At 38.8% G+C, this 15,704-nt stretch overlaps 2 protein-coding genes across 3 annotated transcripts in view; one reads left to right on the plus strand and one right to left on the minus strand.

Moving 5' to 3' along the window:
* exp (expansion) overlaps positions 1 to 15,704 on the plus strand; it is a 319,500-nt gene that overhangs the window by 12,511 nt on the left and 291,285 nt on the right. The window contains exon 1 of one of the 2 annotated variants that reach the window (XM_072300032.1): positions 2,923 to 3,081. The exons of the other annotated variant lie outside the window; for it this stretch is intronic. The gene's annotated coding sequence lies outside the window, so the exon portion shown is untranslated. Of the gene's footprint in view, positions 1 to 2,922; positions 3,082 to 15,704 lie in introns of those variants that run through there. 2 annotated transcript variants of the gene reach the window in all.
* LOC109042527 (uncharacterized) lies at positions 1,196 to 12,451 on the minus strand. Its single transcript, XM_019059331.2, has 4 exons — positions 12,150 to 12,451; positions 5,659 to 5,993; positions 4,229 to 4,368; positions 1,196 to 1,685 (listed from the first exon to the last, which is right to left on the minus strand). Exons 2-4 carry the CDS (start codon positions 5,670 to 5,672, stop codon positions 1,378 to 1,380), a joined length of 462 nt encoding a protein of 153 aa, XP_018914876.2. The 5' UTR covers positions 5,673 to 5,993; positions 12,150 to 12,451; the 3' UTR covers positions 1,196 to 1,377.

The following is a 15,704-nucleotide window of genomic DNA, read 5'->3' on the forward strand; positions in this document are numbered from 1 at the left end:
ACCCGTCAAGTGAATGTGAATATTACGCACAGGGCGTACAAACAATACGCTATAATTAACCATAAAGCATCGATGAAGCCTTCTTCGAGGGAACAACACAATCCTATAGGAGCGGTGTGACGTGGGCATTTGAATTGAATAGCCAGGCTTGTGCATTGCACAGACGGTCGGTAGCTTCCTGCGGTCAGCCTGCCTCTCGTCATTCACGGCACGTAGTAAAATTCATTGACTCCTCATTCATTCATAACCAGCGCGATGAACCCGCACCCGTACTGTTCTGCCGTGCTAAGGCAAAACGTCGTATGAACATTCGAGAGTTGCCGAATTTCCTCCAATAAAATGTTTATTTTTGAGAAAAATTATCAATATTTTTCTTTGAAATTTTAAGACTTTTCAGATTAAAATACAAAGAAAATTATCTGAGAAAATAGAAGAAAAAGATTTACAAATTCTCTTGAAAATTAGTGGTTTGTCGAAGGGAATTTGGCAACGTCTGAAGGCTCATACGACGTTTTCTCTTAGCACGACAGTGCTGCAATGCAGAAGAACGCCGTATGAGATTTCGGACGAAGCCAAGTTCCTTTGATAATACATGCATTTTCAGGAAAACCTGTGAATTTTTGTCTTTCGATTTTTCGAATTAACCAATTCGTTTTATCTAAAGTATGTGAACATTTCACAACGAAATATTCATAAACCAAAGAAAATAATATTTTACAGGGGGACGTCTTGAATGAATTTGGCAACGTCTGAATGTACATACAGTTTTTATCATTTAAACGGCAGCATAGTCACCTCATGTCCATCACTCCATACCCTGCCCATACCCTATGCCTGAGCTACCCGGGCAGTATAAACCTGTGTGCATTCACGTTTTGTCGCGTTGTGCCGCCTTGCCAAATTTTTTTTTCGCGAGAGAACCAATTAAAATGAGAACTTTTAAATATTTTTCTTCCAATTTTCCAATGTACGCGTTTAAGGGTTTTTCACAAAAATTATCGCGCTCGCTGATTTCTTTCATGAACAACAGTGCGCAAAAAAAGTTTACATTTTTTCCCTCAAAACCACTGAATGCGCTTGACTATCCCTCACAAAAGGCAGCATATTGTTTTAGAACAGGGAAAAATTGAAAACTGTGAATTTGTACAAGTTTCTATATTTTATTTTAAAAAAAAAAGAAAAAAAATTCTTCTGCTCCCAAAAAACTTTCGCATTTTCGGCCTCTGTCGCAAAAAGGGCGGTGTCGTTACGGGATCTCTATCCAGCAGTTAAGTCAATTTTGAGCTTTCGTGGAGCAAGGTCCCTGTTCCTTTGGACACATGATCCATGAGGCAATGAAGTTTTCCTTCCCAAATTCCTTCCTTACGTTCGGCTCCTTTACGGTGAGGGAGTTTCCTCAGTCCATTCAAATTTGCGGCCAGTTACGGTCCATATAACGTTGAAGTATTCCTTCTGGTGGTAATAATAACACCTGTGGCTTCTGGGATCCCTTAAGACTGTTCTTAGACGGCACCAGGGATGGAGAGGCAAATTGAAGCCCGCGAGGGATGATGTCCGAGGACGGGGTGGCACCCCAGTGACCCAGTACATGACCCAATGGTAGCTCGAACAGGAGTCTGCGTCGTAGAAAACCAGCTTTTCGTTCCAATTCATGGCTTTTGTCACTACCTTGGCCCGCTCGTAACCTTTTAACAGGAATTTAGTGAAAATAGACATTCTATACTCTGCTGCACTTAGGAGGAACGCCGTATGAGCCTTAAGGCGTTGCCAAATTTCCTTGGATAAAATATGAATTTTTAGGGAATTCTGCGAACAGTTTTCTTTGAATTTTTTACAGAATTCCCTAAAAATTCATATTTTATCCAAGGAAATTTGGCAACGCCTAAAGGCTCATGCGGCTTTCTTCCTTAGTACACCAGAGTATACAGGAATTTAGTGAAAACATCCATTCTATACTCTGCTGTACTAAGAAAGAACGCCGTATGAGCCTTCAGGCGTTGCCAAATTTCCTTGGATAAAATATGAATTTTTAGGGAATTCTGCGAACAGTTTTCTTTGAATTTTTTACAGAATCTTGTTCGCGACCAGATCTAAATCATGTGAAAACTTCAAGGGAAAATATTCTTAACTCTCCTCAAAAATAAGAATTTTATCAGAGGAAATTGGGCAACTCTCGAATGCTCATACGACGTTTTTCCTTAGCACGGCAGTACAGGCAAATACAATATCGATGGCCAAAAGTGCGAAACCACGTATCCTGTATGCACTTCCTGTCATATTTTGATTTTTCTCTGGGAGTTTTTGACTAAAAAAAATTCAATTTTTGTTATACAAAAATATTAATCTAAACTTTCCCACCAGAATAAAGAGTTAACCGAGAGAAAAAACAAAAGGCCTGAATAAAACAAACAAAAAATTCAAAAGAAACTCGTCTTAATTGGCTTGGGAGTACATAGGTAGAGTTGTCAATAACGTGATTTCTCGCTAACTTCACTGATTTTTTCGTCCCTCCTGGCAGAATAGTTTACATAAGTTTCAAGCTAAAAAGTTAGCTTGTTTATCGAAAATAAAATATAATAGAGGCCGATATTTTGAAACACTGAAACGGAGATACGTGATTTTGCACTTCGGTTATCGGTCGACTTCCTGTCAACTAAATCCCGCGGTCCTGACTTCTTACGACTTAAAACAATCAAGGAAAAAGCGTGTACGGTGCCGATTCTCATTTTGCGCTCAACCAGAGGACTCCCCGCTTATTTAAAAAGTGGCGCGCTAATTTGTATATTTTGCCGAGCGCGCCACCGGAATTGGCGGGAACCAATGGGATTAGAGTATACATTTGTTTACATTTTGCGTTCTTTTCATAACGAAGTTGTAAACAAACGTGGTTCTACATCTTCTCGTGTGTGTTATGATTGATAGTCCCTTTGAATATCTAAAGTTTCACAAAGTTTTTGATATTTTAAAGGTATAAGAAGTAGTTGTTACGTGTTTACTTTAACCACATTTCTCCGAAGAATATTCAAATCAGTGTTCTGTCTTTCAATCTCTGAAACCTCAAGATGAGCTCTCAAAGTATCTGTAAGTTCTCGCTTGTATTTTCCTTAGCACCGTACTCGATATTATTGAGGATTTCAAATTTCAGGATGTTTAAAACCTACCAGTTTGGTTCGTCAATCAATGTATTGCTTTGTAATCAGGGATTCGCTCGTTAAGTTGTGGTCCACCTCGGTACTCGATGTCAGGATTGTCAGGGACTCACCAGTTTCATTATACTTTGAGGCATCTTAAGTAAAGGGGGTTTTCACAGCTGAGAGATAAAATATTTCTTGCCTAGACATAAGACTAATGGTCCCTGTCAGAATATGAGTCTAATCTATGAAGTAGTGTCTATCAGGGGCTGACCTAAGTTAGATTTTCCCATGATGATCATGCCTTAAAAATGGTTGATTTCATGCTGCAGGTGTCGCAGATTCATACATATCCCCCAAGGATTGATAATAGGATGGAATAAATATTCCTTGAATCCTTGTAGCCTAGGCTCTAATAGCGCATATTTGATACACCAAACAAACGCTCTATCCATGCAATACTTATTTGCAATGTTAATCGGTACAAAACATAGATATAACCTCAATAATCACTTATATAATGGGCAGTGAAATGCATGTATTTACTAAGGAAAGGTTTTATTTGACTGACTGCAACTGTTTACTAATATATCAAGACCTAAAACATGATACAAATTCGAAATATTCTGGAATTTCATCCCTTGTTGTTCGGGTGAGTATTGAGGTTATCTCAATGTTACGAACCAACTATCAAACCACTATCAAATGAGGCCCATTGTTAGAAAACAGGAGAGTTGATCTGACCACAGACAGGCAGAAAAAACTAAATTGCATTAAGGCTGCCATGAGCATCGTTAAATATCCTCTTCCCCCTGCGCTCAGTTTACTGCACTGTGCAGCAAAAATTTAATCTTCACTGGCTAAACCTACTAGTGTATGTATACATACAGAACTATTATGAAATTTAGAATTGAAGTGAGTTTTAGAATGCTTTGAATTAAGCATCAAAATGTTATGATGGAAGGGGGGGGGGGCCGACTTGCACACAAAAGTTGACACTAATGTTAAAAGAAAAACAGAAAAGAAGTCGTCAAGCATATATTATGAGGGTATACGTCAAAAAGAATATAATTAGGGTAGGTATTTGAGAGACTAACCTGCATCTCCAAGATTTCTACATTTGTTGACATTGATACTCTTGTGCCTCTCTCCGATTCCAACTTTTCTTTCTGCCCCAATCAACCCAATATTTGTACTTGGAAATTCTTTTGTCGGATGCACATAGAAAAGTTCGTATCTGGAGTTTATGAGAGAAAAATTCAATTATATAAGATCATGAATGTACGGATGTATAAGATAGGTATGTTTTTTTTTACAATATTTTGATTGATGAGAGTTCAATCTCAGCGGATTAAGTCCGTGAATTGGATGTACTTCTGACAAACGAAACTATGTGCATCAAGACATGAGCCTGAGACCCATCAGAGTATATGCATAACAGGGCTCACTTTATAATGCACGTAGTTCCGTGTTGCAGACATATGTCCAATTCAGTATTGGATGTTAAGTCAAGCAAGCGACTTGAAACTGTTATTTACTGCAATTTCCTAAATGTTATTGTGCCTCATTACAAATTGTATGGTGTTTTCATGTACTGTTGTTTCGCTTATATACGCGGCTTTAAAAAAGTTTACCACGGAAATGATCACCATCATTATTATTCAAATATGTTTTGTGATTGTCTGCCCACTTTAAGGTAAAAAGATAAAGGGCGTTTTGCTATCCATTACAGGTGGATTTTCAACCCCTCAAACGAAAATGAAAGAAAAGAACTGAACAGAAAAACGCGGAATGTCCCGGTTTTTTGTTATTTAATTGCGGCCGCAGTTCTAATTTCAGTTGTTTTCCGTAGGTATCATCGTTTCGGGCCTGTTCAGTCATCATCAGTGATTGAAGATACATACATGTGGGGGGTAAGGCGCATACATGCAGTGTTTGCTGTTTTGAGAAATAAAATACGCGTTTGAAATTTCAAAATTTTATGCATCTTTATGGCGGGAAGGAAGTTCAAACTGACTTTTTGATGCCTAAAAATTGGAATTTTGGAGCGAATTTTTCACAGAATATCGACGGTGACACTACCAGACCACGTATCTCGGTTTCCGATATTGCAGACTTCCTGTCATACTTAATTTTTTAAATGAAAAACAACTCAAAGTCAGCTCTTGGAAACTTGTAATTTCTCTTCTCCGCGTGCAGAAAATTCCGTGAAAATTTCAGGGAATGATATTGATTTTGTTCTCCTTCAAAAAAATAAAATGGGAGCGGAAATTTGTAAACACCGCAAACGAGATACGCGGTCTGGTTCTTGTAATTTCATCGTCGATATGCACTAAGACCACATTTACTTGAAATCATAAACACTCATTTTTTTCAAAACTGCACTTATGCGCCTTGTCTTCCAAGCCCCTTAATATACCGATTGGTAGCTGAAAAGCCAACTACCACCCTGTTAATCTATCGTCTATTAAAACTGTACGATCATTTGAAATTCTTGATTATCATCCAGGGAAATTAAATATCATACCCGTTGATAGCCATGAACCAGTAAGTCCTTCTAGATTCCAGGTACTTCTTGTCCTGACAAACGATCACATCCCCTCCGCTGACAGGAATCTTCTCAATATCATCCCAATCGAACGGGGCAACGGATAAGGGTGGCCGTCATTAACGTAAGGCTCAATCTCGGGAAAACTTCTTGATCTGGAGAAGGATAATTTCCTCACGTTCGACAACAAAGTCTGCAGTTGATGGTTTGGTGACTTCCTGAGCGCCCGGAAAGCGCCTCGCAGTCTTGATGTCGGTCGTGACGCCTCGGTACTGGTTGACAGTATTTCCAATATGAAAACCGCGATGACCAGGCTGCAACATCAAATTCATCCATATCTCAAAATGGATGTAGAATAGACCGTATTCGATAACGGTTCGATGTATCGTTTGGTTCAAAACAATAGAACATAACCTCAAACCAAACTGTAAGGATTTTAATTGGAAAAGCTGAAAATGAGAAATTTCCTGACAATTTCACTTTGCATTGGCATTTGGTACTCAAAAGAATAAAAAATCTGTTTCAAAAGATCCGTTCTCTCAGATTTCTGAAATTACTTTTGAGGCTATGTTTATGTTTTGAACCAATCGATATCGATACAATCTCACCCGTTTGATGTATCGAATACGATCTATAGATCGGGTGCGCTGTACTGTTAAATAGCTCGGAGTGAATTTAGTTTATACGGCGCTAAAGAGCCCAAGTTATATGGATGCGAAGCCAAAATTGAGGGGCTGGGAGAACAGGACGCGTAAGTGCAGCTTTTGTTATTTCGAGAAATACGTGTTGAAATTACATGGATCCTTTCATGGCGGAAAGAAAGTTCAAACTGACTTTTTGATGCTTAAAAATTGGAATTCGGAAGCGAATTTTTCACAGAATATGCGTTAAGACCAGTTTCCCTTGAAATCATTAATATCCCGGTTTTTCCTAAAACTGCACTTATGCGTGCACCTAGTCCTTCAAGCTCATCAATTATACTTTTTACGGAGTGATATACACTTTTATGGAGTAGAGCCAACTCTGTTTGCGAAGTGTCTTTAAGGATATGAAGGATAAGAAAGACTCTTATTTTTGGCTTCATGGTTTTTTCTTGGGAAGCGAATAACGTGCGTTTATTCACAAATTCATCAACATTTTTTGGCTGATTCCAATTTTTTCCGTCTTCTGGAATTTTATGTTTTTCAGAGTTCTGCACTTTTTAAAATCAGCTACTCATTTTTTAGTGACATCGGTTAAATTGGCGTGAATGGATTACCTGTTGCTATGCCTATTGAGTTGAGCCATGTGACCGACGTAAAAAACTTATTCCCACTCTCTTTGCACTCACACCTGAGAGGAACTGTAATACAGCGATTTTTTCTCTCATCTCCTCTGTATTTTATAAAATTATATGGATTTACAGTGAAAACTATATGACCTTCAACAAAAATTCAGCCGTACCCAGAGAGGTACTTTTTGCAAAGAGGTGAAACAGACTGCTGCACATGTGTTAAAATCATGCTTTTTTTTTCTTTTGAAGGAGAAAAAAATACGTGAATCCAAAATAATGAGTTTTTTTTTTTTTTTTTTAATCGCACTAGGTTTTTTTTTTTATTATTTATTGTTGCATGAAATAATTACATATTACAAAATTTCACTTACAATGAAAGTGAGTAGAATGGAGGTTAAAGAACAGTAGTAATTAGGACTATTATATAAATTAAGAGCTAGGTTATGCTGAAAGATAAAGCAACACCGGAATCCGCCTGTAGGCATGCATCGCGAATCGCACTAAGTGGTTGGCCCATTATTTTATTCGTCAGCTCAACTTTAGAGTCGCTTCGTGCACTGAAAGTTGATTTTCACATTCCTTAGGCCTGTCTCCATGCACGGGACATTTCATGGGATCTGTCCCAGGGAACAATCTCACTTGCGAAGTTGGGAAAAATATTTAGTCAGTCGATACTAATCACAGTACCAACTAAGAGTCCTTGGGGAGTCCCAGGAATGACTTAAAAAGAAGAAGAAGCAATTTTGTTGCGTTGTTTAACGGGGTAAAAGCCCAGAAGTTTCATTCCTGCGACTTGAACTTGGGAAAAATCCCGTGAAACGTCCCGTGGCGACAAGGCCTAAACATAAAAGTGCTGTTTGAAAATAACATATGGATGAAATATTCTGTCGACAAAGTCCCCCTTTTCCCGCACGGAAAAATGATGTGACCGCACGTGTGAAAAATATAAAATGAAATGTTTCCTTGCCGTTCTATCCATTCAGGTTTGTCAAATTTACGCGTAAGGAAGTAAAGTTTGAACCAAAATCAAAATGAATGCCTCCGACCCTTAAAGCAAAAATGCCCAGCTTCAAACAAAATTTTTAGGTATCAAACACTGGGACTAAAGTTTGATCGTATGAGCCAAATGTTTGTTGTCCCACATCGATCAAAAATTTATTTTGTAAAACGGCAATTTCGATTTGACGGAACCGATATTTATTTCATCTCGTTAAACTGACTGGTTCAATCGATATGGAACACTATGGACGTCACGATAGGCGCGATCGAATTTTTTTTCTCCAGTGCAGAGGCGTAGCCAAAATACGGGTGGAAAGGTCGAGCTCCCCCAACCCTCCGCCCGGATTTTTTACGGAAAAAGTGATTTCCCCCATGTTTGCGCATTTTGCACCATCGAACGTTATTCTACAGGAAATTTTTGACATAAGGAAGACCCCCTCGCTGAGTGCTGAGTACGCTACCGAGAGACTGAAGTATTTTTAACGAACTACATTAAGTAAAGAATCCATCCATGAGCTCAGTCGTTGAACTTTGTAACCTGCCACTCTGATATTCATCCCAGCGGTGCTGTAAGTAGAATTCGTTCGTTACAAATGCACCAATCCGGGGAAAAAATTTGAATGGAGATTCGTTAGGCTCTCTTTAAATTATCAACACAGCTCCCGGCAACATTGTCAATTTACGTGCAAATTCGATTTTTTCCTTCGGGTAACTCTGAGACCTTAAAAAAAAATTGCAACCGTGACATATCTCAAACGATTTCATGTGACGTGTCTCACAGAAGATGAGCCTTTAAAATCCTAGTTTCCAGGAAGGGCGGGAGAATTCTAGGCCTTCGACGAGACGTAGCGCAAAGTCGAGAAATGGCGCGTGTCTGAAATGCCCTGCGAAGCTAGCCTGTCAGTTCCAGGCGGACTAATTAGTTATCAGTTATCTAGTATGCGGGGCATGCCAGAACATTTCATACAAACTCGATCAATAAGAATATTGCTCAAATGTCAGCTATCTGGAGGAAAAATTCTTCATCATTCTGCACTGGTGCATTGGTATAACATAGTAATATTTTGATCTCATTTAACGGAAGCGAACCAGCTCGATTTCAGTGTTTCCAAAATTGGACCGCGGTCAAACAGAAAGGAACCAAGCCACATCACCTATCGCCAAATTTGAGTGGGCACTTTAATTTTTTCCATTGAAACGGTTGTGTGGATTTTTTGTGTGTGCAAATTTCAGTGAATTTTCTGCGTAGTACGAAGCGAATTCCTTAAAATTTTCAAAGGGATCCGTACAAACATTCTCCTGTAAAAAATTAAATTGCCCAGTTAAATTGAGCAATAGCTAATAAGGCTTGGTTCCTCTCTGCTTAACGCGATCTAATTGTGCATCCTCATTTGTGCCTAGAAATAACCTAGAGCATAGCATGGTTTTTGTTCTCCTATCCAAAATGGTTAATTTTAAAGGAGAACGATCCTGTAAAATCGTATTAATGGATACACTTTAAAGTAAAGAAGAGTAAAGTACAGTAAAGTTCCTTGTTTTTGAAACACTGTAATCAAACTGCCATATTTTAAATGCGACCTTTCTCTGAGGAATTGTCGCAGAAAACTGTTGCTATGCACGCGATTCCATAAAAAAACCTTTCAGGTTTCAACTCTCAACGATAAGTTAAAAAATTTAGCCGTTCCAACTTTCTAGACGATGATGGCATGAAAAAATGAAGACGGCAAGTTCAGAGCTTTTTTTTCCTTCCATTCAGTGAGCGATCCAATGATTTGCATTGATCTTCCTCTGGGAAATTGCCGCAGAAAATTGTTGCTGTGCTTATGATAGGAAATTTTGCGGGACTTAACGCCACAACTGAATTGACTTCTTTTTGCATAGGAGCGTAAGGACAATGTCATACGTTTTAAAATTGCCATGGATAGTCCACCTTTTTTGCGGATGAGGTACTGAAAGAATATCCTTCAAAATTTAATGAAATTGATGTTGAACAGCATTTTATTTTATCAGGTCGTTGAATTTTAAGAATGTGAAGCGTTCGAAATGATCATCGTCTAACAGAATATCATTCAAGACAACATCAGGACCGAAAAAAGAAAAGTGAATTACGTTCTTTAAAAAAAGAAAAAGAAATTGATGCGTTTGTTGGAAGAGGAAGCGAAGCTCTTTTTTCATTCGACTAAGTTCGCAGAGTTTTCAATTCTAATGGAAAGGTCTTTTCAATCTTCATGGGAGAAAGTCTTATTTCAAGAGGTGTCACAAGTCATATTTTTTGTTGAAGAGTTATGCAAAAAAAAAAAAAATTGTTACTTTGAGTTTTCCATACTTTGAATCATTGATTTTGTAGAGATATTGACGTCATACCGCGCGCCCCGACGTCACGTTGCAAACTACAATCTCTCCCTCCACCCCCCTTCATGTCATTTTGGCCGTATTGCAAGTTCTTTTTGTTATTATACTTCATATTTTGTTTAGTTTTTTCACGAGAACCATGCGATGAATTCAACATGTCGCTCACTCATAATATTCCATGCAAAATCAATTTCAATGTATATCATATTATAAATTAGACGTTCATCCGCTTCTAATGTGCTCATGAAATAAGACTCTTCACTCCTCTGACGTGTTCCAAAATCTAGAAGACTCTGTATGATGGTATCCTTTTGCGAGAGACCCTACTAAAATTATTCAAATTCTATAGGTATTTTTACAAGATTTATCTCACTAATAGGAATTACTAAATATCAAGTCATTTAACTGTCCATATACAAAAGTGCGAAATGTATTTCCAATGCGAAAATATCAATAGAAGAGAGTAAATGATGCAAACAGTATAGCAGTTATGTAACAGTGTTCCAGCTTCTGTTGTCGAGGTACAACTTTCGCGGTTTTCTCGTGAGTTCATGACCGGGAAAATTGACAGAAAGCACTCGAAGTGCAAAAAATTGATTCGTGCCCTACTCATTAAAAAATTCTATTTTCCATAACGCTGAAAAATGAAAGTGTGAATAAAAAGTACTCGTGCGACATTTTTGTGCTGAGTTTTGCATATTTTGTATGCGATGTACGTCAGTGTACTTTTTGGGAGAGGTTAGCTTTACAAAATATTCCAAGGTGGGAGGGAGGGGCCCTAAACACTCCGTTTATATACCATCTCGTGTGATTGTGGACATATTGGTATCAATACTGCTTTTGAAGAAAAACACCGTATGAGCCCTGAAACGTTTCCTCTCATCTGAAAAAACCTGAATTTTATGCAAAACTTGTGAATATTTTGCCCCAAAGTCAGAAAACTTGATTTACAATTTAATCGTAACTACCTTGACTTTCCAGGAAAAAAACTCTCGACTTTCCTCAACCAAAAAAAAAAAAAATTATTTCGGGATTTGGCAACATTCGAAAGTTCAGCTAGACGACAATATTTTTCCTTAGCACGTCAGAATAAGCTTGACAATATAGAACCACTCATTATAAACCGAAAAAAACAGCAGAAAAAAAATTCCGCTCGACACTCTCGAACAAAATTTCCAGGGAATGTACAGTATGTGCTAAACTCAAACACGAATATTTTCAGAATTGATATGCAGGATCAAAATAAGTCTTTGTTCCACGATGTTTTCCCAAAAAATCCGCCCCTTCAGAGTTTATCAGCCCCTCTCCCAAAACCTCTCTATGATATGGTTTAGGTTTCTTCAAGGTCTAATATGTATTTTACGATTGAAACATCATGGAATTACAATACATAAATGTCTTCTCAACCAAGAAAAAACTGTTTTTTGGGTTGAGCTTTATGGGGCTGTAAGTTAAAAGGGGGGATTTTTAGGGCAAACGCAATAGAGCAAAAAAACTCGTTTTGATCCCAAGAATCGATTCTGAAAACATTCACGTTTATCTCCAGGACATCTTGTATAAATCAAACAAAATTCTGTGCCAAAACGATGATCTTATGATTCTTAAAGGAAGTTAAAATGTGAGAGGAGATTCGAAACGTTGCAAACAGACTTTGGAAGTTCAGTATTAGTTTCGCTCGCGGTAGGTGTCAGCGACCGAGTAAAAGTACTAAATTCTCGACTTAAAAGTCCTCTCTAGATTTCAGCCCTGAAGTCTCTTCAATGTGTTTATAGGCGAATGTCGATTTCATGAGGGATAATATACAAAGACACGCAAAACAAAAAAAGCCTAAAACTTGCCCGTTTACTTCGGTCGGATAGCCATTGTGGGATCCCTGGGATGTTTGCTCCGTGGGTACATCCTCAGTTTGGCAACTTTCTTCGAGCAAGATTGCACAGCACACGAAACGAGAGCCTTTCAGCTGTAAAACTTGCTTATTTACGGGAATACCACTCCAAACTGCCCTTGATTTTGAAGCGAGTACACCAAATATTACACAAGCGGCAAGATCTGCGCAGAATGTAGCCTCATGTTCTCTCCTCTCTCCGAGCAACTGAAAGTTCACCGCGTGATCTGTATACCTTCGGCCGGGCACACACTCGTGAAACAAACCGCCTGATGAAGTGAAAATCTGAGGCCCTCTCTTTGAAACCAATGAAGTTTTTACGCTACCTTTCCTCGGAATGAGAGTGAGAGAGATCAAGGGAAAAAAATTGAACTTTTCGAACTCTACCTTCTTTATTTTTTTTTGAGTAAACTGTGAATTTTCAGATATGTGCACGTCTGCGAAACAGACAGGGTGACGTGGTTAAAATTTGATGCCCTTTCTTTTAAAACGCCATTATTTTCAATCATACCTTTCGCGGAATCGAAATGAAAGAGATCAAGAGAGAAAAGTGCTCTTTTCGAACTCTGCCTGTTTTTTTTTTGGAGTAAATGGTAAATTTTCAGATGTAGGCACGTCTGCGAAACTGACAGTGTGACGGGGTTAAAATTCTATGCCCTCTCTTTTAAAATGCCTTTACTTTATCACACTTTTCTCGGAATCGAAATGAGAGATATCAAGAGGAAAAAGCGCACTTTTTGAACTCTAACTTTTCCTTTTGCGTACTTGATAGACCTTCAATTGGGCACCCTTTTGCGAAAGAGACGGCTTGACAAGATGAAAATTTGCCCTCCCCCTTCTCCTGATATTCTAATGATCATGCGAGGCACGGAAATATCCTCGACGATGATCGCAAAAATGTTGCCGGAATGTAATTACAATTTCCTCTTATAAAACTTCGCTAATTCTGACCCGTAAATTTCAGGTAAAGAAACAAGAGCTTACAAAAATGCAGTCCGGTTACACTGCAAAGATGATCATTGAAAATCTTTTCGCACTTTTGATTTGGGGTCGTCAACTTTTAGGGGGAGTTTTTAGGATTGGGCCGGAGTGGCTACCGCCACCTAGAATAATCATTTCAAGATTATGATGCTATTTTATATTCAGGGCTACTTTTTGCTCCGGCACGGATTCATTTCCAAAACTTTTTGTTGAATGTTCCCTGGTAAAAGTTGGCAGTAGAATCTGTGTTCCAAAATACCATAGACCTACAGCCGGCTGTAAGATTTCCAATAGCTTCTATAGCCATACAATTTCTTATAGCCTTTTATAGCCGATGGCGATTAAGCAACAGCCAGGCGATAAAGTGTATGCTAAACGTTACTAATTACGGATGCTAGGACTAGCGCGCGGGGTGCTAGGAGTTTTTGGAATACTGCTCTCTTTTTGGGCCGTAGTATCTTGATTTATTTTGCGAGGAAAGCTCCGTACTTTTGATGGATTCCTGTCATTACTAATATATTAGAGCGCCTTCAGTTTCGTATGATACTGTGCAATACCTCTGGTGTGAAATAGTTGCTTCAAGCGCCGTGGCAGGCGGGCAGCCAGCTCGAAACACGCATTGGCGCCTACAAACCTAACAGGGATACTTCACGCGTTGCGCAATGCGTGAAGTATCCCTGTTAGGTTTGTAGGCGCCAGTGCGTCGCAGCTCCGCTTTGTGTTAGGCTCTAATATTTAATCTGGCGGAGTCAGCGTTATTCAACTCATGATTTTGAAATGTTTGCACATCCTGTATGGATTATTCTCATTTTAATTGATGAAAAAAAAATATGTATTAAAGGAAAATATAATGTGTGTTTTGTAAATATTAAGGTGGTTCCGTATCAAACTTAATGATTTCCAACGCACACGAATTTCTACACAATTTCTTATAGCCTTTTATAATCGATGGCGAAAAAGCAACAGCCAGGCGATAAAGTGTAAAGCCCGGCGATAGGAACTATAGCCCGGCTGCATAATTTTTTATCGCTTCGTATTGCCCGGCCGTATGATTTTCTCCGCAGTCTACAGCCAGCTATATGATTTTCTGTAGCCTTCTTTAGCTGGCTATAAGCATTCCTATGGTATTTTGAAACGCAGCTCTTATCGCCAATTTTTACCAGGGTTACCGGAGGTTTGTAAAACTTGTCCATTTTCTGATGCTGTATTAAATGCCTTTTCATTCGTCTCTTAGTCGTTACGTATTGAGCCCCCAAGCTCATCCCTAAGGAAAGGACACGGAAGTGTTAGGGGTTGTCCCCTAAAATTGTGGTACTGCCCCAATTTGTTGGATGATATTGATACTTCCAATAATTAATTGTGGTGGTAGCGCAACTCAAATCGGGGTAACATTTGGGTTAGTAACCTAATTTATCAGGGAACTACCAGGGTGCCACCACACTTAATTGGAAATGCACTTATCATCCAATAACCCCTAATTTTTTTCCACGGAGCTGAATATAAATACGAGCCTATGTTTGTATTTTTATTTTGATTGACAGCTAAATTTAGGTCAAGAGCGGTCTCTCCTTGCATAGATATGCCTGGCGTCAGGTGCAAACGCGCATTCCTTCCAAAATAATCCGACCTCGAATGTTTGCAGTAAAGTCACCGGCATTTTGCGGTTTTTACGAGGCACCTGATTTTCAAATTACCCGACGCCGTAATTGTTGATGAAATTCATATCAAATCAAACAATTATTCTGGGGCGGGCCCGGGCGACCTATACTAGACGCGCGCCTCTCTTAACCGGTTAACAGGGTTGCCGAAGTTAGTCAAATATTAGTCTTTACGTCATTATTTTCCAAGAAAAAAACCATACTTTTTACGTCTGTCTGGTAGTTAGGTGGCCAGTTTTGTTATTAATTTACTGCACTTCGTTTATGGCGTGTTGCGGAGGGTTACGGAAAAAATATGGCGTCATTACGTTTTTTATCTTTTATGATAATGGATCAACGTCATCAGCAAGTAATGTTGTGTGGAGTAGAATCAAATAAGTTTTGCTCTTGGAGCCATCGTTTTTTAAAAAAGTGACTTTAGTTATTTTAAAACTTCAGCATGTTTTCTGAAGTCCCTCGCGCTCCCGCCCATACGGTGCGGACACATCGTGTGATTATTGGCAATGGTGCTCGGGCATATTCACGCATGTGGTTGAAATTCTGGATTTGAGGTTAAGATATCAGAGCGTATCAAAAAATACCAAAATTCGAGAGTTTGAAGTGATTTATGCATTAAAAAGGTAGGTATACGGTAAGGACATCCTAGATGGTCGTTAAACCTAGAAACTCATAAAAAACGGTCAAAATTTACTGTTTCACTGCGGTTTTTTTTCCTCTGCTCGACATCAGCGTGTGATAGTCACGATAACGCAAAAAAAGTAAACAAAGTTCATAAGTGCTGCACTCTAACGGACGAAATGATGCTGAAAAAAGGGGGCTACGGTACAGGACGCGAATTCCGCAGACAAGGCTGCTTGACGCAAAGACGGTCAATATT

The sequence above is a fragment of the Bemisia tabaci genome, chromosome 4 (genome assembly GCF_918797505.1).
Source record: "Bemisia tabaci chromosome 4, PGI_BMITA_v3".
NCBI classification, from domain to species: Eukaryota; Metazoa; Arthropoda; class Insecta; order Hemiptera; family Aleyrodidae; genus Bemisia; species Bemisia tabaci.

Excerpts from the sequence above, each read along its gene's own strand:
- LOC109042527 (XM_019059331.2), bottom strand. Across the intron at positions 1,686-4,228 it reads TAGAAATCTTGGAGATGCAG|GTTACGAGCGGGCCAAGGTA; the intron begins GTTAGTCTCTCA and ends TCCTGTTAAAAG.